We start from the raw sequence: 24,218 nt of genomic DNA on the forward strand, positions 1-24,218 counted from the left end.
ACAGACATGATGGAGGACCTTATTTCTCATAGCTTTGATAGTTTCTGGGAATTTCCGGAAATAAGCAGGGTTGGGTTAAACAGTGGGTTAGACTAGATAGCCTATGTTAGTGTCTTCCAGCTCTCCAAGGCAACCTTTTGGAAGTCAAATGAAGACAAACAATCGTTTTTAGATGAAGGCAATCATCTGGAGTGGTGAAATGATACAAGATAGAGCAGGCCCCTGAGAGATCAACTATGTGGACAGAGCTGGATATTTATTTTAATTTTTTAATTAAGTCAATTTTAAATCTCATGTTAAATTTCTGTTTTGTTTCTTGCCACAAAATGGCAGAAAAAAATTACACTTCCAAGTTTTGATAGCTATAGTGATGGAGCTGATGAGTTTGAAAGGATTTACTATTTACTATAGTATATACTATAGTAAATATCAGTAAATACTATATAGATACGATACATGATAAGATATATGATTTTGCATGTACTGTATGTGTATATGTATATATGCAGGGCTTTTTTTCTCATAGAATGCTCAGAACGGAGTTCCGGCACCTTTTTTGGATGGAACCTTGTAGGGTAGGCAAGGCGGGTTGTATGACATGTGTGACCTTTTTCTTTTACAAAAAAGCACTGTATATATGTATGTGCATGTGTTTTATACACACACACACACACACACTATGTGCACACACATAATTAAGTCATCCAATTTCATCAGCTTCATCACCACAGATGTATCTAATTCCATGTTAATAATAGCTAATTTTGAATCAAAGTCAATTCGAAGAGAATGTATTTAATATCTATAATATTCATTACTGTTGTAAGACCTTCCTCCCATAATTTCATCATTTTCTTTTCCTTACTTTCTTATGAACTAGCACCTCATTTTTCTAAGGGTTCAACGCTAGCAGAATCAGCTGCTGCTTACCTATCTAGCAAAACTGCACAAAGATATTTATTGGAGAAAATAGAAATTACAACAGGAGAAGAAGAGGAACACAACGTATTGCAGGTATATCTCCCTCTGAACAGTTGCTGATGTACTGATTTAACACAGTGACTTTACAATTCTTATAACAATATGTCAATGGGAGTTAGGCATGCTGCTGATTTTTTTCTATTGAAACCAGTTGCTGAATGAGGAATAGTGACATGATTGTATTTTTGACTTGGCAATTGGTTTGCATTTATGATTGATTGCTGCATCCCTCAGTCACATGATCGTGTTGTGCAACTTTTTTGCTATTTTCTGCCAAAAACTGGCAAAAAACCTGCCCATTGGTTAAGTTAGGTAGAGATTTGTGATCAAGCGATTTGCTTAATGACTATAGTGCTTAATGACTTTTAAGAACAGTTGTAAAATTGAGTCCAGTCACATGGTGACTTGAGTTAAAAACCACAATGTCTTATGACTAAAATTTGGGGCTCAGTTATAGTTGTAAGTTGAGGACTACCAGTAGTTGGTATGCAATGTATCTGTCATCTGTTCTTTTTCTTCAACATAGCTTTCTCAAAAGTTATTTAATTGTAACGATCAATTTTACTAGTCATCTGAATTCCAGAACTAGCCACAGAGAAAATGAAAATACAGCCATGAGCACTAAAAAGCATCAAAACCATTCCATCTCATGTAGGGTCCTAAATTACACAAGACCAATTATATCTTCACATGTTTCTGTCTTGTAGGTGTGTTGTTGTGTTAGAAAAATCTGGTGGCAAATAAAAGCAATTTCTTCAATGCTGGGCAAGATAATGTTCAGGAAACATATTTTCATTATCCATGTAAATCCTTTTGTAGTTGTCTAAATCATAAAACTAATCCAGTTGTCTACAAGTGCAGCAGTTAGAACTGCCCAGGCTGGAAGCTTTTGTCAAAGAGCAACTTTTATATTGACCAATTGTCTGAGACAGCAGGAAAGGAGCTGCCCTCTCAATCTTTTGACAGTAGAAAGACAGAATCACTGATTTTTACAAGGCTGAGGCTGGATACACGCAGAAACCCTTAGCTGGATCTGTATATGAACTTCAATCTGGATATAATTTATCATTCCGTAAGGGATCTGCATGGTGAAATCTGCTTTTCACACTCTAGATTGGGATAATCATTCATGCTTGCTATCTAAATACACTCATAGAAAGGAAATGTATTTTTTAAAAAAATGAAAATCACTTCTACAGCAGGATTTTTCTACTATTGCCGTAAGAACAAGTGGGAGATGAGAATTTTTCAAGTTCACTAATGACCATCTTCCCCTAAGAAGAGGAGATGATTTTGTTTCAGTTTCTGATAAGAAATTCTCTTCTTCCCTTCTTTTTAAATGTCTAAGTGTCAGGACCCACCTCAATCCACATCTTAGGAAATAAGAACTCTTGGATGCAAATTTAGTCCAAAAGGAAAATGTTTACTAGGATGGAATCGATTGTGGGAATACAACACGGAATCTGACAAAAGTTACATTTCAATCCTATATAAACCATTCCCATTTCAGCCCCTCCCCTCATCCATTGGTTGCTAGGTGTCAGGTCCTTCCATGGGAAAGGGAACTCTCCTTGGTTTTATGGTTATTGCTTTCCTTTTCAGTTGTAAATGAAGATACAAACCAGACCTGTCTGTCCCCCTCCCTTCCCCCGTTAAAACATCCCCTGTTGTTTGAAAATCGCTTTAGTAACCATCCTCTCCCCCCCCCAGAGATGGCAGAATCCCCAGTTATAGCACGTTGTTCTACCTATACAATTATGAAATGTGATATAAATGGATTCTGACACTAAGTAGTTAACACACAGCATTCAGTTTAGATCATTCAGCTGTCATTTTCTTTTTTTTTTAATTGATAGTAGCTATAGAAATAGCCTAGAAGCCAGTTGACCATTGTGATTAAACATTTGCTGTCATAGAAAGAATGATAACGATGATGATTTCTTCTGTCTTAGATCAACTGCAGGCTTTTTTTATTTAATAAAGCCCTGTTATGCTGGACTGAAAGAGGCAGTGGCTGTTTGAGACTTAACGATACCTCCAGCAACCAGCATGGACTGCTTCAGTCAAGACTGGGTAAAAATTAATTTTGAAGTTCTATATATAAATGTAAGGTCTTCTTGATTCTTAGGAATCATATGGTCACAACTATATAGTTTTTTCTGGCAACAAGACCAAATTGGTTTATCACTGCTTTTCTTTACGATTTGCTTTGAATTCTCAGTCCAGCCTACCGTTTGATACTCTCTGGAGGTCTCCCATGTACACATAAACTCATTTATTAAAAAAAATATGGACATACAATTCATCTGCAAAAACGGATCACCAATAGATTTTGTAGGGTTTTCATCCCATGACAATTAATCAAATGAGTGTTAATTACTGCTTATATAGGATTGAAAGCATAGTTTTGAAGAAGAGTGCGAAGACTAAAAAGCCAAGATCGTCCACATCCAACAACAGTCTTTTGGAAGTCGTAAACTGAGTATCAGGGAGGTTTTTAACAAGAGATTGAAAAAACCATTTGTCTGAAATGGTATATAGGGTTTCCTGCTTGAGCAGTAAATTGGATTAGAAGACCTCCAAAGTCACTTCCAACTCTGTTATTCTGTTCTGTTATTCTGTTACTACCGGTTTTTCTCAATCCTTCTCAACATAGTTAAAACCATTTGACATGGATCTGGATTATTATCACTGGTGGGATTCAAATATGTGAACAACTGGTTCTCTGTGTGGATGCCGCTTCCAGAAGCCCATTCTGGGCCTGGGCAACAAAAAATTAGCTAGTGGTTCTGCCGAAGTGGTGCAAACTGGCTGAATCCCACCACTGATTATTATGTTTTGCAGTTTTATTCTACAATTAAAATGGTTTGCCAAGTTTGTAGAGAATCACTGGCCAAGTCAATGCTCGAAAAGAATCAACCAAACAGGACTCATTTGCCCTCCTTTCGACTTCACTAATAACTGTAAACCACTCAGAGAGTGATATAAAGCACTATGGAGTTATAAACAAGTCTCAGTGCTATTGTTATTGCTATATTGCTGTGACTGGTCAATGCAGATATATATGTATATACTGTACATAAGGAAGATATATTTTCTGCAACTACTTTGGAGGCTGCTAAATCCAGATTGCTACAGAAAATCTTCTTTTTCTCTCCCTTTGGAAAAAATGAAAGCCCTTCAACATCATGAGAATGAGTAACAGAAATTCCCCAAATTTCTAGAAAAATCTGCTTCAGGTCTGACATGTTTTAATTTCCTTGACTACCTTTTTGATACTGTTTCTCATGCTTGCAGTTATGCGAAATCAAGGAAGCATGAGGCTTATTCTTAACACCAAACTGTGGGCTCAGATGGTAATAGAAAGAGCAAACCGGAAGAGTGTGTGCATCACAGCAACAGACCTGGAGGATGGTTCCATCAAAGTTTTCCTAATACAAGTAAGAATAAGAATTCCGTGGTTCCTGGCCTCTTGGATAGAACCTGAATTGTTGGAAAATACCCAATTCAAAGGCTGAGATATTCATTGGATGGGCAGTGGTGGTGATGATGATGCTACATTGTAGTAGTAGTAGTAGTAGTAGTAGTAGTAGTAGTAGTAGATGACTTTATTGTCATTTCAACAATATACTGTAGTACACAGTGAAACGAAATGACGTTTCCCCAGGACCAAGGTGCTACATTAGACGACACAAATCAAAAAAGAACAGAACACAAACTACACATAACTCTAAACTAAAAACTTAAAAAAACTACAAATACAAGTATTTATAGTTCCAGTTTCTTCATGTTGAGAATTCTAATGGCTTGTAGGAAGAAACTGTTACACACTCTGGATGTCCGAGCCCGAATGCTCCTGTACCTCTTTCCAGATGGCAAAAGAGTAAAAAGTGTGTATGAGGGGTGTGTGTAATCAGCCACAATGTTTCTGGCTTTACGGATGCAACGTGTGATGTAAATATCCATGACAGAGGGATCTGTGTGACACACGGCGTATGTGGCAGGGCATCATAGAAAAGGATAAGATGTTTACATTTTCCATTTTAATTGATTTACACTGTGATGTTCATGGTTTTTTTTTAACTATTACTTGAACCAGAAAGTATTTCCTGGATTTTTGTCAATACTTCATTTCTGCAGCATTCTCTTGCACCCTATTCCAAGATATTCCTGCCCCCCCCCCCCAGTGAAATACCGGCAGGGAGGTACTAATGCCTTCTCTTAAGAAGCAATAAGACAGACAAGTAAGAATACATGTAAAATCCCAGTGAAATTTTTAGATGTTTTGCTTGTTGCTCAATTTGTACATCGTAAAACTGCTTTGTGGAAAACCTGAATAGTGGTAATTAATATCCAAAATGTATAAATAAATGATAGATCCTTTTCTTTAAAATACTTTGTTGGGCTAAGAGCTAGCTAACTAAGGATATTCTACTGTATTGCTCTAAGTTAGTGGTTTATAAAGTGTGGTCCTCTCAGGAGCCTGCAAAATCAAATTTATTTGCTAGCCTCTGTTGAAAAGAAATACAATATTAGAATCCCATCAAACAATTGTGAGAAACAGTAGTAGCAGCGAATGCATCATTTTAAATTTTTAATAGGGTTACCCATAAAAACAAAAGTTTTTTGGGGTCCCCCATAATTTTTAAAAGTGGGAAGGAGTCGAGAGAGAGAAAAAAAACGTTTAAGAAATACTGCTCTAAGTCATCCAAAAAAGGCTGGTTTTTGAGGATAACAGCTGTATTTTAAAAATAAAAAATATAGTAAAATGGAGCAAATAGCACATGATATTTTGTTTGACTTGTCAAAAAAGTGGGAGAGAGTACCAAGGACAGCTGATGGACATGCATACAGTATGTATCAGTTTTATGGCATATTTCTCTGTAAAAATGATGGTATTGAACATGCCCTTCCCCTTCATCTTGTAAAGCATTACAAGTTTGCTGCTTGAAAGTCTCTGAATCACTCAGGAGTCGGTTGCTTTCTCTTTACTAGACGATTCTTAATACATATATTTTTTAATTTTCTTGTTGCTTCTTCACCTTTTCATTGGTGCTCTGGAACACAACACCTCATGTATCCATCCATGCATTCTGTCTCACACAGGCCAGCACAAAGGACATTGAATCACTCTATGCAGCCATCCATCACCGTCTCGTTGCTCTGAAAAACTTTACAAAGCAGGAATGTGGTGTAAATCAATTGGAATACAAGGTAGATGTTCAGCCAATATCCTGTGACAGCGATGATGAAGAGCATGAAAAAAGAGCTCCAGGGAGCAAGAGTAGATCAGGTAAAAAAAAAAGGTTTCATGAGGTTGACATAAACCCTGGTTCTTGCAAGTTATAATTCAATATTTACTTTCCCAGAATATAGCGGGCTAAGTTCACTGCAGGGAGAATTAGGGAAAATATTTTTTGCTGCTGCTTAGTTTGCAAATCTGGTTGGCTAATATAAAGTTTAAGGAGGGGAATGTGCATGTTTTAAAGGTTAAAAATTTACACATCTAAAACATGAGCTTCACAAGATGGCAGAGGGAGGTTGGGAAAGGAACAGCTATGAGATTGTCTGCATTATTGTTAAATATATGCATATACTTACACAAACACACACACACCACACACAGAGGTTTACAAATGCACCACAAGAAAAAGACAGCTCAGTGAGTGGGAAGGGAAGCAAAATAACACTCCAGGTTTAGCAATTGGACAGAACAAGAACTTTTTAACATTGAGCAAACCTGCTGGACAGGCTTGCCCTGGTACCTCCAAGCTGATAGGCAAACGCTTGTGTTATTCTGATATAAACATTCAGTGCAGCAGATACTCAGTATAGTTTTGAGAGAGGATTTGACTCTTTCTCCATCATCTCCAGAAACAGTTAAGGGTTTATCCTTCCAATCCACAGGCTCAGCAGCTTCATCTCTCATACTTTCTGTAGCACTTTTCCACAACTATGTGAATATTCTCACTGCCCCCCCCCCCGCGCTACATTGTGCTCAGTTCCCTCCAGCTAGTCCTTAGGAAGGGTGAGGAGCAAAACAATGGTAACCAGCTAGATCAGGGATCTTCAAACTTGGCCCTTTTATGACTTGTGGACTTCAACTCCCAGAATTCCTCAACCAGGCGTGCCTGGCTGAAGAATTCTAGGAGTTGAGATCCACAAGTCATAAAAGGGCCAAGTTTGAAGACCTCTGAGCTAGATGGTCGCATCCATCTAGGAATCTATGGAGATTCTCAGTCATCCAGATCATGGTTGTCCCAAAGTGCTTTTTCAAGAGGCAATTGGACTTTCTTGTTTTTCTTCGAAGACGTTTCATTTCTCATCCAAGAAGCTTCTTCAGCTCTGACTGGATGGTGGGGAATGGAAGGGTTTATATTCCTTGCAGACAGCTGGTCATTTGCCTCAACAACTCTCTAAAAGATTGCAAATGACCAGGTGTCTGCAAGGAATATAAACCCTTCCATTCCCCACCATCCAGTCAGAGCTGAAGAAGCTTCTTGAATGAGAAGCGAAATGTCTTTAAAAATAACTAGAAAGTCCAGTTGCCTCTTCAAAAAGCACCTTTGGGGCAACCATATTGGAGCTTTGGCATAAGAAGAAAAAGGGAAAAGTACTTTTCCTCCAGAAGAGTTGTTGAGCAAGGGAGCAAGGGAATGGCAAGTACACCATCTAGGACAGGAGTGGGCAACTTGTTTTACGCATGCCCAAGATGGCGGACGTGCTCAGCTGAGCTCCGCAAGTTCCAGCTCCAATTCCAGCTGATAGGCGTCCCTTGGGAGCCCCTCACAATCCTTATGGCCTGCTGAGAAGGGATTGGGGGTTTGGTGAGTGGCAGAGTGGCAACGCGGAGGCTGACAAAGCCGGCAGCGATCTATCTGGACTTGTGTTTTTTCGAGCGACCGGCTGCTGGCTGCTGGCCCTGCTGCCTTCCGGCTGCCTCTCCCCGCCGTTTTTTACCTTCTCCGGAGCGTCTGGGCTGCTCGTATCTGGCGTGGCGCTCCCTGCTGCTTCGGGCCATCCGGGCCACTTTGGTGTTCTCGGACCGGCTCGGGTTGATGAGGAGGACGCCCGTCAGCGAGGAGTTCGCCCGTGTGGCTATCCGGGCGGCGGTGGTGATGATGGCGGCGACGGCGTGGGCATCGGCCTCGGCGCGGGTTGCAGCCTGCGCGATGTTTCTTCGGGCCGCGCTCGGCGGTGATGGCGGCGGTGGCGGCAGCCCGAGTTTGGCGGCGACGGTGACGATGGCATGCTTCGGACGCTTGGGAGTTCACCAGCTTGCCTTGGGGCCGTTTCTGGCTGTGCCGGCGTTTCTGAGACTGTTGCCTCGTCTGTGGGGGCCGGCTGCTGGCTTTGGTGCCTTTTTTGGGCTTTTGACCCTTTCGCCGGCGATGGGACTCTCATGTGGCCCCAAGCCGCCTTGGCCCGCTTCGGTGCTGGTGTCGCCCTCGGGCCGTTTTGGCGGTGGAGAGGGCGACTATTATTCATCTCGGCGGCAATGGTTGATCCTTACCCTTGCTTCAGGCCGCCTCTTATGGCGACGGCGTCTTCGGACCGCTTTGGTGGCGAGGAGGACGACCGGGGGTTATCTTACCGGAGCAAGGATGACATGGGGCTCTTGCATCTTGTATCATCTTCGGACTGCTATTGCAATGACGCCGGTGATTCAGACTATCTTTCTTACGCTGGCCTGCCTATCCTCTTTGCCATGGACATATTTTCTTACCATCCGCCTGCCTACCCTCCCCCCTCTCCCTTTGGACCTTCGACACACCTGGGTATCGGCCACGGTGGGAGAGTGGCTGGACTTTTCCATTTGCAACCTCATAGAGGTGGGAGCTCTATGGGGTTTGCCTACCCAGAGGATACCTGGTCCACCCCCAGGAACGGAGTCTCAACCCGTCGTGAGAGGGCGGGGAGCGGCCTGTCTCTGGGGGCACCCAACTGAGTGGCAGTGAAGTTGGGTGGGGATCCAGACATCTGTTCTTTATGTTCAACCCTCCCATGGACAATTAAGGGATGCCTATCCTGGACAGTCTGGACTTTTGACTCATGCGGCAATATACTAGCACGGACTTGTACGCCCTCAGGGGTGCCCCCCCCCTCCTGGGTGCGACCCGCCTCTCTAAACATTTCTAACCTCGATGACGGGCCCGAGTTTTGGGTCTCTGAGAGATGGCTGGGCAGGGGTAGGGGCCGTCTATGTAAATCTAATAGAAGGCCTCTGATTAATTTTTTATCAAAATTTTTTATAGGGCTAGGGAGTGGGGTGGGAGATAGGGGTTGTCTGGCTATGGGGGGTGGCCAATCAACCATGGTCCAGGCCAGACTTGGGTCCGACTGCACGGGGGGAGTACGGGGTGGCGTTGTCGCCGGGGCTCATGAGCGGGTCGTGGGATCAGCAATTCCCACGACGGGGAATGGCAGCAGGCAGACAGGGGGCCGTATCGCCACCGGGAGGGCCGTCTCCGCTACTTACAAGCGGTGAGGCACTCCGACCCTCTGCGTCTTCCCCGAGATCCCAGGAGCGAGGATGTGCAGCCTCCTGAGCTCCGGCTGGTGTACCTGAATGCCAGGTCCGTGGTTAATAAAGCTCCCCTCGTTAGGGATTTAGTTGAGGGTGAGCATGCGGACCTGGCTTGCATCACGGAGACTTGGTTGGGCCCAGAGGGTGGGGTCCCTTTGGTTGACCTCTGCCCACCAGGCTTCCGGGTGCTACACCGGCCACGAGCTCATGGTAGGGGTGGGGGAGTGGCGGTTACTATTAGGGAGACCTTATGTCCGCGGGAGACCACCGTGTCTCAGATAGTCGGGTGTGAGTCTCTCTTTGTGAGATTTGGCTCTGGGGCGCAGTTGGGCTTGCTGCTGGTGTACATTTCGCCTAGTCGCACAGCAGCAGCCCTGCCCGAGCTGCTCGATATCCTCTCGGGTTAGGTGGTTGAGTTTCCCAAACTTATAGTTTTGGGAGACTTCAATCTACCATCCCTGGGAGGTTCATCTGAGCTAGCTCGGGAGTTCATGGCTTCCATGACGGCCATGGACCTGACGCAAGTAATTTCAGAGCCAACCCATGAGGGAGGCCACACCCTTGACCTGATTTTTTTTATCTAGACGGTGGTTGGATGATCTTGGTGGGGGCGCTCCATTTATTATGCCCCTGTCATGGACCGATCATCATCTCCTGTGGCTGGTCTTCCGTTTTGCCACCCCCCGCCGTGGGGGCACGGAGCCAATTAGATGGTACCGCCCCAGACGCTTAATGGATCCTTATAGATTCCAAGCGGCGCTGGGGTCCCCACCTGCCTCCATTGCTCACAGCTCGGCGGATGCCTTAGTGGAAGCCTGGGAAAGGGCAGCCACTGAGGCACTTGACTGGGTTGTACCCTTGCGGCCCCTGACCCGGCGCAGATCCCAGTGAGCTCCATGGTTCTCCGCGGAGCTCCGGGAGATGAAGCGTCGGAAACGGGGCCTAGAGAGCTGTTGGAGGTCTAGCCGATCCGAACCCGACCAGTTGCGGTTAAGAACCTATATTAGGTCTTATCTCGCAGCGATGAGGGTGGCGAGGTGTAATTACTTCTCCACCCTCATCACGTCCGCAGATAATCACCCGGCCGCCCTGTTTAGGGTGACTCGCTCACTTCTTAATCAGGAGGTGAGGGAGGATCCCTTGCAGGGTCGTGCCAAGGAATTTAGTCAACATCTGTCGGATAAAATCGCTCGGATTCGGACCGGTTTGGACTCCAACTGGGCAGAGTCAGGCGATCAGGACACGGGCGGTCTTGTCAACGTTACCTGGGAAGAGTTTGATTCTGTGACCCCTGATGAAGTGGACAGGATTATGGGAAGGCTGAGCTCCTCCACATGTTTGTTGGACCCGTGCCCTTCCTGGCTGGTTTATGCAGCTAGGGAGAGGACACGAGGCTGGCTCCAGGTGGTTATATCTGCTTCCTTGAGTGAGGGCTATTTCCCCGCCGTCTTGAAGGAGGCGGTGGTGAGACCTCTCCTCAAGAAGCCTGCCTTGGACCCAGCTGTTTTGAACAACTTTCGTCCAGTCTCCAACCTTCGCTTTCTTGCGAAGGTTGTCGAGAGTGTGGTGGCGCATCAGCTTCCTATGGTCCTTGATGAAGCGGATTATCTGGACCCCTACCAATCGTGTTTCAGGCCCGGGTACAGCACGGAGACGGCATTGGTCGCTCTGGTGAATGATCTCTGGAGGGCTCGGGACAGGGGACATTCCTCTGTCCTAGTCCTATTAGACCTCTCGGCGGCTTTCGATACCATCGACCATGGTATCTTGCTGCGGCGTCTCAGGGGATTGGGAGTGGGAGGCACAGTTCTTCAGTGGTTCTCCTCCTATCTCCTGGGACGCTCGCAGTCGGTGTTGGCAGGGGGGCAGAGATCGGCCCCTAGGTCTCTCGTTTGTGGAGTTCCTCAGGGGTCGGTTCTCTCGCCTCTCCTGTTCAACATCTACATGAAACCGCTGGGTGAGATCATTCGTGGTTTTGGAGTTGGGTATCATCAATATGCCGATGATACCCAACTTTTCTTTTCGACCCCAAACCACCCCAGTGATGCCCTCGCTGTGATGTCCCGTTGCCTGGAGGCGGTTCGGGTCTGGATGGGGAGGAACAGACTTCAACTCAACCCTGACAAGACTGAGTGGCTGTGCATTCCGGCATCCCGGGACATTCAAAATGTTCCATCTCTTTCTATGGGGGGTGAGCTCTTACCCCCCGTGGATAGGGCTCGCAACTTGGGAGTCCTCCTAGATTCACGGCTTACCCTGGAAGATCATATAGTGGCCGTGACTAGGGGGGCTTTCGCCCAGGTTCGCCTGGTGCGCCAGCTGCGGCCCTATCTGGACCGGGATGCCTTGTGTAGGGTCACTCATGCGCTCGTGACCTCTCGCCTTGACTACTGTAATGCTCTCTACATGGGGCTTCCCTTGAAGACCACTTGGAGGCTCCAACTGGTACAGAATGCGGCCGCGAGAGTTGTCTTGGGAGTTTCCCGGTACTCCCATGTTACACCTTTGCTCTGCGAGCTGCATTGGTTACCAGTTGTCTTCCGGGTGAGGTTCAAGGTCTTGGTTATGATCTTTAAGTCCTTACATGGCATGGGTCCGGGTTACCTCGGGGACCACCTGCTGCCGGCGTCAACTCCCCTCTGCCCCGTGCGTTCCCACAGAGAGGGCCTCCTCAGGGTGCCTCCAGTCAGGGAATGCCGACTGGTGGCCCCCAGGGGGAGAACCTTCTCTGTGGGCGCCCCGGCATTATGGAACCAACTGCCGGTGGAGCTCCAGATGGCATCAGACCTCCGAACCTTCCGTCGCGGTCTGAAGACCCATTTATTTGAATTAGCTGGTCTGGCCTGATGGGGGATTATGGGTTTTAAATTGTTGTTTTAGAATGGTATTATTGTTTTAATTGGGCATTGGTTTAATCTTTTTTAACTTTTGTATTGTTATTTATATATGCCCTGTGAACCGCCCTGAGTCCCCAGGGAGAAGGGCGGTATATAAATTAAATAAAACCTTAAACCTTAAACTAAGGCAACTTTACGACCAGTGGACTTCAGCTCTCAGAATTCCTGAGCCAGCCATGCTAGGACAATTGGGAGATAGTGGGAAGTTACCAACATAGAACATAGAATAATACAGTTGGAAGGGACCTTAGGAGTTGGGGAGGAATTCTAAAGAACCAGAAGATAGAATGAAAGGGGAGTTTCCTTCCATGGTTGCAGAGAAAAGAATATTTTTCTGGAGGAGTAGCTCAATCAAGAATTCCACTTTTGAAAACTTAGGCTGCCCCTTAGTATTGATAAGACATGAGCATCTACCCGTGCAAATGGAAAAGTCTCATTAAGCCTTAAAACTATCATAAATGTTCAAGTATCTCAAGAAAACTGATTCATGAGCACCTATGATCACCACCTGCTTTAACACCTGGCTGTTGGCCCCCACAATGCACAGCTGCTGTACCTGTAAACAGTTATAAATATTACAAAATGGCATAACATTTCCAAGCATTCCTTTGTAAAAGAAATCTGTCTTGGATGTGTGCTAAATCCTGGAATTTCTTACCATTTAATAATTGGATTATTTATAACAAACTTACCATAGGTATTTATTATATTATTCTTTATTATTTTTATCTAGTATTTATTCTTTAAATACTCTTGGCAAAATAACTTATATTAGATTACCAGTATTATTTAGATTGTTGATCCCTATTAAATCAGGACTTTTATAAGAGATTCCATTCCATCAGCATCTGCCTTTTGCTTTCATGCACTATACTCCAAAGTTTGCTTTTTTTTAAGTGCAGTGTTCAGATTAATAACTTTTTAATTACCCTGATTTTATTTTAAAGGTAATTTCTATGAGAATCCATTATGCATTTATGGCTATATTGATTTGTTCTAGGCATTGAACAATGCTATAAATAGTTCTTAAGGATAGCAAAATTGCTGACATATAAACAATTGGCTGCTCACTGGATACTGTTTAACAAAGATGGAGGAGAAAAGATAATGATAGCAAATTGGATAGCTGCAAAAGTCAAAGGGAAGCCCAGAAGATGGTACCAAGTCATCCATCACATAGGCAGAAAGGAAAGGAAAACATAAGAGGTGTGAATATTATTTCGTTATGTACGATATATTATTGAATCATTGTAGTTGATGAAATTGGGGTGTAGTTTCCTGTTATCTTCAATAAATCCTTTCTATCTATAGTTCTTCAATTTCTTGTGATCTTTCCCAAATGAGCTGAGGCCTAACTTTCAGAACGCTTGTAAGGGAAATATATGCTAAGGTTCCAATTAAATTTTGCTCCAAATTCCTGCCCTCTGTGGTGTAATACCTTCTTACAACTGCTTATAGTGAAGGTGTCTTATGGACAAAGTGACCATCAATCAAGCTGTCACCCTAAATCTTAAATCTTAAATCATGATTATGTAATGTATTTTAGAAGTGCATGAAGAACAGGGAAACGGAGGAAATACTTAGACTGTGGTGCTTGAAGGAAATACTTACAAAGTCTCAAATGTTGAAGTATTTCCCTGTAATATTGGCCCCAGTTTTCCTAGCAGAATGAGAACTTCCAGAGAGTAATGCAATTAAACTTTCTTCTTCATTGTCACAAGATGAACTAGTACTGTTTTTCCTGATGTAATATCCTGGATTTAGTGGGACCACAACAGAAAGCTTAAACAATCAGAAAAGCATCAAAACATCAGTGTTGAAGAACATGAATAGAATAGAATAGAATAGAATAGAATAGAATAGAATAGAATAGAATAGAATAGAATAGAATAGAATAGAATAGAATAGAATAGAATAGAATAGAATAAAGCTGGAAGGGACTTGATAGGTGGTTTAAAAGGCCATTTCAGTCTAAACATCTGACTATGTGACTAATAACAAAAAAAACCATAATAAAATCAATATAACTATGATCAGATGACCTTTCATTTCCTAATTCTCTGATTCTGAAGAGATTTAATCATTTGATTGTCACTCTCTTCAGTTTTCTCAAATTTCCTTCCCTCTCTTTGTCCTTCTCTGAATCTGTTCCAGACTTTTGAATCCTTAAGATATGGTGGCACCCAGAGCTGGATGCACTATTTGAGGTATGTTTTGACAGAAGCAGAATAAAATGTATCAATTATTATACTATAGTGATATAGCCTAACTTCATTTGCCTTGTTTGCAGTTACAGTGTTGCTGGCAATATTTACCTTATAATCAACTACAATTCCAAGATTTTTTTTAACAAGTACTGTTGCCAATCCACATATCCCTCTTTCTGCATGTCCATTTGATTTCTGTCTCGGTCAAATTTCTTTCTATTCTTCACAACCCATTTTGCAAACCTACCAAGAATTTTGAATTTTATTTCTCTCTTCTAGAGCAGAGGTCCCCAACCTATGGGCTCCGCCCACTACCAGGCCATGGCCTCTTGGCCACTGGGCCATGTAAGTGGCTGGCCAGTGCATTCACCTCCTCACACCTGTGCTAGCCTTGATGCTACCCTTGGTGTGAATTTCGTGCTGATGCTAGCCTTGGCATGACCCTCGCACCTGCGCTAGCCTCAGCATGACCCTTGCACCGGTGCTAGCCTCGGTGCAACTCTCACGCCAGTGCTAGCAGCTCCATTTATGGAGTGCACATGCTCACAGCCCCGTTCACATGTACACGCATGCAGTTACATTTGGGGATGTGTGCATGCACATGTAAAAGTGTCTGCCCCTCTCTTTCCTATTGGGCTGCCGACCCAGAAGACTTGTTGACCCCTGTTCTAGAGTATTAGCTATCCAACCAAATTTGTGACATCTGCAAGTTTGATATCCATTCCCATCATCCTCTCATCCAAATAATTACTACAAATGTTAATATGACTTCATTTGTATTTAATTTGCACCTTCATTGTACTACTGTTATGTGTCAACATAAAAGCTGAAGTTACTGGAATGTCCTCCCCATGTAAGTGTGCATTGCATTGCAACCTTCGCTATCTTGGCATGTTTTTCCCTCCCATTTATGCTGAGTGTAATGCAACTGAACTTTGTGTCAGTTTGTTTTACTTTGAGAAATGCTGCACAAATGAGATAAAGGGAATTGTGTTCCAGTGCTAAAGTTTAACTTCCTTTTCATTCCCTGTGCATTGCATATCTCATTCATTTTGGTCCGATCACATTGGAGACAATCTTCTGGAATGTTTTTTGGCATCAGCCCCATTGAAACATCTGGGAGCTGCTCAAGAACAGGAATAACAAGTTTTTATTTAATAAAGAACTTTGTCCTCTTTTGGGGGGGGGTTTCTAACAGCATTCTAGAAATATTTTTTGCTTTAAACATCATGTAATGTTTGTTTAAGGGACGTGGTGGCTCAGTGGGTTAGGACGCTGAGCTTGTCGATCAGAAGGTCGGCAGTTTGGCGGGTCGAATCCCGAGTGCTGCGTAGCAGAGTGAGCGCCTGTTACTCGTCCCAGCTTCTGCCAACCTAGCAGTTCGAAAGCACGTAAAAATGCAAGTAGAAAAATAGGGACCACTACGGTGGGAAGGTAACAGCGTTCCGTGCGCCTTTGGCATCTAGTCATGCCGGCCACATGACCACGGAGACGTCCTCGGACAAGCGCTGGCTCTTTGGCTTTGAAATGGAGATGAGCACCAGCCCCTAGAGTCGGAAACGACTAGCACGCATGTGCGGGGGAACCTTTACCTTTACCTAATGTTTGTTTAATAGAACAGAGAGCATTTTTATGACTTTTCAGTAATAAACATCCTTTGTCTTAAATAATGTGTGAAATAGTAATCCTTTCATATCTCTGAGGAGAACATCTATGCAAGCAACCAATTGTTTTAAACAGTATTTTATTTACTAAACTACAAAATAAATGAGAATGTATTAATTAAACTCTCCTATTAATTGTAATGATCTTAGACTTCAGTCCTAATAGACTGGAATGAAGACCCACTCATTCATTTGAAAATAAATCCAATCACGCTGGTGGAGAGTTGGTTGGCTGGCTGGCTGGCATGTATCCTACTCATACAGTATATATCTAAATGCAAACTTCTGCTTTTCCCCCACCCATCCCAAAAAAAGTGTATGAGAGGTAGAGATGTTCTGAATCAATATTCCTGAATTTAAATATGAGAAGTTTTAAGAAATCAAATAGAACAAGATGGTTACTTTTAGGAGTTGGTATTACACTTAGCAGCATTTGGAAAGGAAGGGCATTCTGAGGTTGTTTGGGGCAGAAACTGGGGTTCGGTTCTTTATTGTTTAACATGCTGACTGAGGAATTCTGGGAGTTGAAGTCCACAAGTCATACAGTGGCCAAGGTTGGGGACCTCTGGTGTAGAGTCTAATTTAAAGCACTGAGATCCACATGCAGTTCCACTTGCTATTTATGTCATTTTCAAAAGAAAACAAGAGGCAATTTGCAGATTACGGAACACTTCCAAATATTTATGACTTATGGACTTATTTTTAGGAGCAAATTGTACTGACTATGGTAGAATTTACTTCAACATAAGCCTGTAGATAATTGTTCTGGCATTGTTGTGTCAGTAAATATAGAGAATTAGGCTTTAGATTTTCAAGCTGTAGAGACAGATTGATCTTTCCCAGTCTCATGTCCTTCAGATAGATTGGACTAAAGCCTGCATTATTCCCAAATCTTTGTAGAAAAATATGAGGGTTATAATGGGAGGATATCAGATTGGGGAATTTACTCTTTTCTTTAATCACTCTTTTCTTTAATCAATGTCCACTTCAATCAGTGCTCAGATCGAACCATTCCTCTGAAACTTCTTTGTGACTTTGCAGAGGATCATAATAAAAGGCTCAAATCTGTTTATCGAGTTGAATGCAATATCCAATCTCTGCGCTGATTTGCAAGTTAAACAATCCGTTGACAAGCAAAGGCCCTTGACCCAGATTTGGGAAAAAGAGATAAGGGTTACTGGGCAATGATTACTAAAGTTACAGTCCTTGGGAATCTTCCACGCTGTAGTGCAACTTCTTTTCAACTGACGGATTTCATATATATGTGCACATGGGTGTTCATGCACCCATAAGCACAGACATTTGCAATTGATGTTCAATATTAAAAAAATAGAATAGTAGAAAACCTGTGGATTCCTTGAAGCCTGTCGACTAAACTCTTCTTTCATTTGTCTCCAGGATGTTGCTGACATCATGCTAGCACCATCTCTTATGAAGGAACCTTGGCAGAACTGCTAAGAGTTTCTGCTTCATTGTATTTATTTTGACTTGATCCATTTCATTCTACTTATAGAATAACAGGGTTGGAAGGGAACTTGGAGGTCTTCTAGTCCAACCCCTTCTCAAGTAAGAGACCCTATGTAATTCAGGAGAAATGGTTGCCTCCAGTGATGGAGCACCCCACTACCTCTGGAGGCAGATTGTTCCATTGATTAATTGTTCTCACTGTAAGGAAATTTCTCTATATTTCTAGGTTGGATCTCTCTTTAATCTCCCACCTATTATTCCTTGTCCTCCCTTCAGAATAGACAAATGGTTGTCCAATCTCTTCTTAAAAACCTCTAGTATTAGAAGTGTTATCTTCCATGTAAGCTGATTCTGGGTTGACCCCTGAAAGATCTGTAGTTCAGTCTTTCTGTTCTTGCTCCCAAACTCATCATTTACAAAATTCTTTCCTGCCATTCTGAATTGCTAATTTACATACTGTGACTTTTGCAGTGGTGTGACAGGTAGAAATGAGTAGGTGCTCTTCTAATCATGCAGATTCTCTGCATTTCTTGAATTTCTTGTATAAGATAATCTTTATTGTCACTTTTTTTACTGTGGGCACACAGCACACAACAAAAATGAAATTTAGTTGCCTGCTCTCAAAGTGAAACACATACAAGACACATACCTAAAACATACTACAAACAACATATGTATAGACCCACACCCTTATACATAACAATAAAATATTAAATACTGTACATCTTGAATATATAACAGAAGGAGAAAGCCTGAGAGTTCACAAGGTTAATGCTGTATGGAATGAAACTATGGTTGAATCTGCTACGGATACCATGAAGCCTCCTCCCAGAAGGTAACAAGGAAAACAGGTTGTGAAGAGGATGAGTAGTGTCCCAGATAATCTTATGACCCTGTTGTCTATCTCTGAATGGCATGAAGCCATTGTAGTTTCCCTTTTTTCCAGAAAATTCCACAATGCACTGAATTATTATAGGTAAAAATTGATGGAGGGAGGTCTATGCATGCCATTTTGAGTTCCTAAATTACAGCAAGGTTATATATCTAACAGATAAATAATTAGGACACATATGGTTATATACTGAATTGACTACATACTCATTATTGTTTGAGGCTTCTTTCTCAGTGTGATTCTTTTTTTTATAGAAGCCTGGAGTGATCCATTGTTTAGCTAATCATACCTTAGCAGTGGCTTTGAAAAATAGCTCTACATTTTATTCAAGCACATGACATTGCTGCTGGCTGTGCATTAGCTGATTTGATTGATTAGAACTTAAAGGATTTCACTTAAAACAGCTTCCATTGTAATCGATGCATTGGATTGTTACAGCAAAAAGGAAGAGTCACAATATCCTACAGACTAGCTGATTTATTGTGGCATAATCTATATCAGACTGAAAGCTAATTTTATCAGATGAGTAGCATGCCATCTTCATGTGATCATCAATTACTTTTTGCCTTAAAATTTATTTATTATTATAACAAATTATATAGTATGTTATTTTTAAATGCTAATATATGAATGGACATCTTTGGAAAAACTAGCAGGAGAGCACATTCACAATATCCTCCAAGCCTTCAAGAATTATTTTCTTCCAAGTTTTGAACCACCTCCAGGGATCAATTCAGAAATGCCTACGTTCCAGAAGGAACTACTTTCTCTGTTAAAATTCTTTTTGAAGGCATCACCTTCTTATTTGTTTTTATGAAATATACATATAAATTTCAGCATAGTTGTACAGCATAGCTCAGGGGTCTTCAAACTTGGCAACTTTAAGACTTGTGGACTTCAACTCCCAGAATTTCTAAACCAGCCCTGGCTGGCTGAGGAATTCTGGAAGTTGAAGTCCACAAGTCTTAAAGTTGCCAAGTTTGAAGACCCCTGGCATAGCTCATGTGATTAAGCTAGTAAAGAAGAGAATATAGACTATAGTCTCTCTCTGAAAGTGGCATAAATAGGCCAACCATAGATTCTTTATTGCCACGAATCATATCTGCCATAGACAAAGGCAAGATGGTAAACTTTAGCTTCTCTGTGTCATTCAGTGCCAGTCATCCTTGCCTTCCAGGCTCAAGTTTTGATTAGGCTCACTTGATTTTTTTAAAAAAGGTTCACCAAACATTATTAGACAATGGAAGTCAAATGGCTCAAATCCAATGCTTTGATTTGAAATATGATCAATTCCTCTCTTCCCCAAAAATGGCAAAGGGAAGCAATGGTAACAGACCACAATAAAAGTAGTTTACTAGGGTTGGCATGGAATAAGCCCATTCAAATTCCTTTCTCATGAAAGGACAGTTTTATGACTGGCCTTGCCCCCATGCTTGCCACAATGTGCTCTCAAAGTCTAAATGTGGCCATCAGCTATAAAGGCTTTTTGATGTCCTCTGGCTCATCGGGAATGACATAAACCATGTGCCAAGACTGAGGTCACCATTTGTGAACATAGGGTCCAGGCTAGGCTTTCTGGCTAGAGTTCATAATTGATGGGAATAAAAATCCTAGCAGCTGGAGATGTCAGCCCTAGTAGGTCAGGTAGCATGGGAACTAAAGATGGAATCCAGAGATTAGACCAACAAAAGCTGGATGGATTCTTGTTTCTGCTAGCAAAATATTACAGTTTCTGGCAATTAGGTAATTCCCACCAGATTTCATTTTAAACCTTTAGACTGGAACCTCATTCTGGTCAAGTAAGCTAAATTTATACGCCTAACTTATATAGTATCATTGCATAGTGTGGGATCTCAGGAAAGAGCTATCCATCTCTTTGAAGTTAATACAGCTATTTTCAATGAAAAACCATTAAGAAACCATTAAAAAGTAAAGGTTTCATTGAAATAAGGTCAACTGCTCTTGACTATATGGAGATGTCCATCCTGGCAGCAATATGGAAATGGATCACTGCTGTTTTCCTTTGAGTTATTTTTAATTTCTCAGTTGAGCTAGAGTCTTCTAGTTAGTTCACCCAAATACTAGCCAAATGTTTAATTTTTTGAGATTAACTAAATTGTCATGGATAGTGAAACAATTCAATCTAGAGTCAATTGTGTGTTCTAGTTCCTAGATATTAACTACATGTTAAAATTAAGTATATTTTTCTTTCATTGCTACAAGTTCCCACAGAAAAATCAGTTAGGCATTTCCCAAAATGTATAAACAATCATCCTTCACTTCATTTAATGCTACTGGTATTCAGAAGTCAAATTTTCTTGAAGATAAATATTCAACTGTGCTGTGAACTTGAAAAGGATTGTGGCTGTTTCTCTGTAATTATTATTTATAGCATTATAAGAATAAGCATAGTTTCACCCTTGGCTGGCATGGCTTTCTCTCTTGTGATTCAAAATCTGATAACTCTGTTGGATTAAACACATTTTAGTATGTTGTCTCAAGCTTAAACTGAGATCTTACGTATTGTTAGCAGAAAGCTATTCCATAATAATAATAATAATAATAATAATAATAATAACAACAACAACAACAACAACAACAACAACAACAACAACAACAACTTCCAGTGTTGGAGCATTCACAGCTTCTGGAAGCAGGTTGTTCCACTGATTTAATTGTTCTAACTGTCAGGTAGTTTCTCCTTAGTTCTAGGTTGCTTCTCTCCTTGATTAGTTTCCATCCATTGCTTCCTGTCCTGCCTTTGGGTGCTTTGGAGAATAGCTTGAGTCCCTCCTCTTTGTGACAGCCCCTGAGATATTGGAACACTGCTATCATGTTCCCCATCCTTCTCTTCATTAAACTAGACATACCCAATTCCAGCAGCCGTTCCTTATATGTTTTAGTTTCCACTCCCCTAATCATCTTTGTTGCTCTTCTCTGTACTCTTTCTAGAGTTTCAACATCTCTTTTATATCGTGGTGACCAAAACTGGATACAGTATTCCAAGTGTGGCCTTACCAAGGCATTGTAAAGTGATATTAATACTTCACGTGATCTTGATTCTATTCCTCTGTTAATGCAGCCTAGCACTGTGTTGGCTTTTTTGGCAGCTGCAGCACGCTGCTGGCTCATATTTAAGTGATTGTCCACTAGGACTCCAAGATCCCTATCACAGTTACTACTATTGAGCAAGGTACCCCCTATACCAGGGTTAGGCAACCTCGGCTCTTTTATGACTCATGGACTTCAACTCTGAGCCAGCTGGCTCAGGAATTCTGGGTGTTGAAGTCCATGAGTCATAAAAGAGCCGAGGTTGCCTAACCCTGCCCTATACTATACCTGTACATTTGGTTTTTCTTGCCTAAATATAGAACCTTACTTTTTTCACCATTGAATTTCATTTTGTTAGATAGCGCCCAGTGTTCAAGTCTGTCCAGATCCTCCTGTATCTTAAGCCTGTCTTCTGGAGTATTGGCTGTTTCTGTCAGCTTGGTGTCATCTGCAAATTTGATGAGTTCCCCATTTATCCCTTCGTCCAAATCATTGATGAAGATGTTGAAGAGCACTGGGCCCAGAACAGAGCCCTGGGGCACGCCACTACATACTTCCCTCCATGTAGATGCAGTTCCATTGAAGACCATACGCTGAGTATGGCCAGTCAGCCAGCTACGAATCCATCTGGTGGTGATTCTGTCTAACCTGCATTTTTCTATCTTATCAAGTAGAAGGTTGTGATCTACTTTATCAAATGCCTTACTGAAGTCCAAGTAAATTATATCCACAGCATTCCTCTGATCCACTAATTTTGTCACTTGGTCAAAGAATGTAGTAAGATTTGTCTGGCATGATCTGTTATTGACAAACCCATGTTAGCTTTTAGTAATGACTTTGTTTGCCTTTAGGTGCTCGCTGATTCGTTGTTTGATTATCTTTTCCAGAATCTTCCCAGGTCAGGCTGATAGGTCTGTAATTTCCTGGATCCATTTTTTTTCCTTTTTTGAAGATGGGAACTACATCAGCTCTTTTCCAATCCTCTGGTAGTTCCCCTGTGCTCCAGGACCTTTGAAAAATATAGTTCAGTGGTTCTGAGATCACATCTGCCAGTTCCTTGAGAACCTTGGGGTGTAATCCATCTGGTCCTGGTGATTTCGATCAGAAGGTCAGCAGTTTGGCGGGTCGAATCCCGAGTGCTGTGTAACAGAGTGAGTGGCTGTTACTCGTCCCAGCTTCTGCCAACCTAGCAGTTCAAAAGAACGTAAAAATGCAAGTAGAAAAATAGGGACCACTGTGGTGGGAAGGTAACAGCGTTCCGTGTGCCTTTGGCGTCTAGTCATGCCGGCCACATGACCATGGAGACGTCCTCGGACAAGTGCTGGCTCTTCAGCTTTGAAACGGAGATGAGCACCGGCCCCTAGAGTTGGAAACGACTAGCACACATGGGGAACCTTTACCTTTAGACTGGACAGGTGCTCACTTACCATTTTCTTGCCTATCTTAACTTGTGTTTCTATTCTGTTTTTCATGGCACTATTTTTGATAGGTTGGTCTGTTTTTTTTCCCCTTTGTATAAAGACAGATGCAAAAAACGAGTTAAATAGTTCTGCTTTCTCCCTGTTGCTTGTCACCTTCTTGCCACTTTCACCCACTAATGGACCAATAATTTCCTTCACTTTTTCTTGTTTTTTACATGTAGAAAGAAGCTTTTTTTTGTTATTGTTGACTTTGGTCGCAAGCCTTAGTTCATTTTGAGCCTTAGCTTTCCTCATTCACCTTTGCAGGCTCGGGCTATTTGCTGATATTCTGACTTAGTTATGTGCCCCTCTTTCCACTTTCTATACTTGTCCTTTTTATCTTTAAATTTGTCAGAGTTCTTTATGCAGCCACACTGGTTTCTTTTGAGAGCTGTTATTTTTCCTTTTTGTTGGTATTGTGCTAGACTGGGCTTTTATTATCTCACTTTTCAAAATTTCCCAAGCTTCTTGAGTTGTTTTCCCCTCGAGGATTCTCATCCATGGAATCCTTCTTAAGCCCTCTCTAAGTTTATTGAAATTAGCTCTCTTAAAGTATAGCATGGTGTTGCTTTGTTTCATAGTTAGAATTAACTATTATTGGCCTGGATTGGTACCTTTAGCCAGGACATGGTTAATTGATTAAGGCACTCTTGGTTGGATGATGATAATGCAATGATTTTAGACAGATAGTGATAGATAGATAGATAGATAGATAGATAGATAGATAGATAGATAGATAGATCTATGATATGCTAAAACAGGAACAAACATCCTACATTTTGGCTTGGTATCTTTGTCTGGCACTTGATTCCCATCAATAAAGAACAGAAATGGAATCTTTTTTTTAAAAATTCCATTTATATCCCGCCCTTCTCCGAAGACTCAGGGCGGCTTACAAGCTTAGCAGGAATCTCCCAAACTTTTCACAGCTAACCCAGAGGTACATTTGACCTCATTTTGCAATGCCTCTTGGTGCCTGAGGAATTATTTCATTTTTACTTTTTAATCACCAGAATTGAAGCACGGCTTTTATTTTTCATGTGCCAGGTTTAAGTGGGTGGGCAGCAGGTAA

The 24,218-nt window shown here is 42.0% G+C and overlaps 1 protein-coding gene across 1 annotated transcript in view; it reads left to right on the forward strand.

Annotated features, from left to right (window-relative positions):
• RANBP3L (RAN binding protein 3 like) overlaps positions 1-24,218 on the forward strand; it is a 62,036-nt gene that overhangs the window by 32,286 nt on the left and 5,532 nt on the right. Inside the window, exons 11-14 of the mRNA XM_083356914.1 lie at positions 881-1,014; positions 2,934-3,054; positions 4,279-4,421; positions 6,088-6,274. Coding sequence (XP_083213040.1) covers positions 881-1,014; positions 2,934-3,054; positions 4,279-4,421; positions 6,088-6,274 — 585 coding nt within the window. The remainder of the gene's footprint in view (positions 1-880; positions 1,015-2,933; positions 3,055-4,278; positions 4,422-6,087; positions 6,275-24,218) is intronic.

The sequence above is a fragment of the Vipera ursinii genome, assembly GCF_947247035.1.
Source record: "Vipera ursinii genome assembly, chromosome: 2".
Lineage (NCBI taxonomy): Eukaryota > Metazoa > Chordata > Lepidosauria > Squamata > Viperidae > Vipera > Vipera ursinii.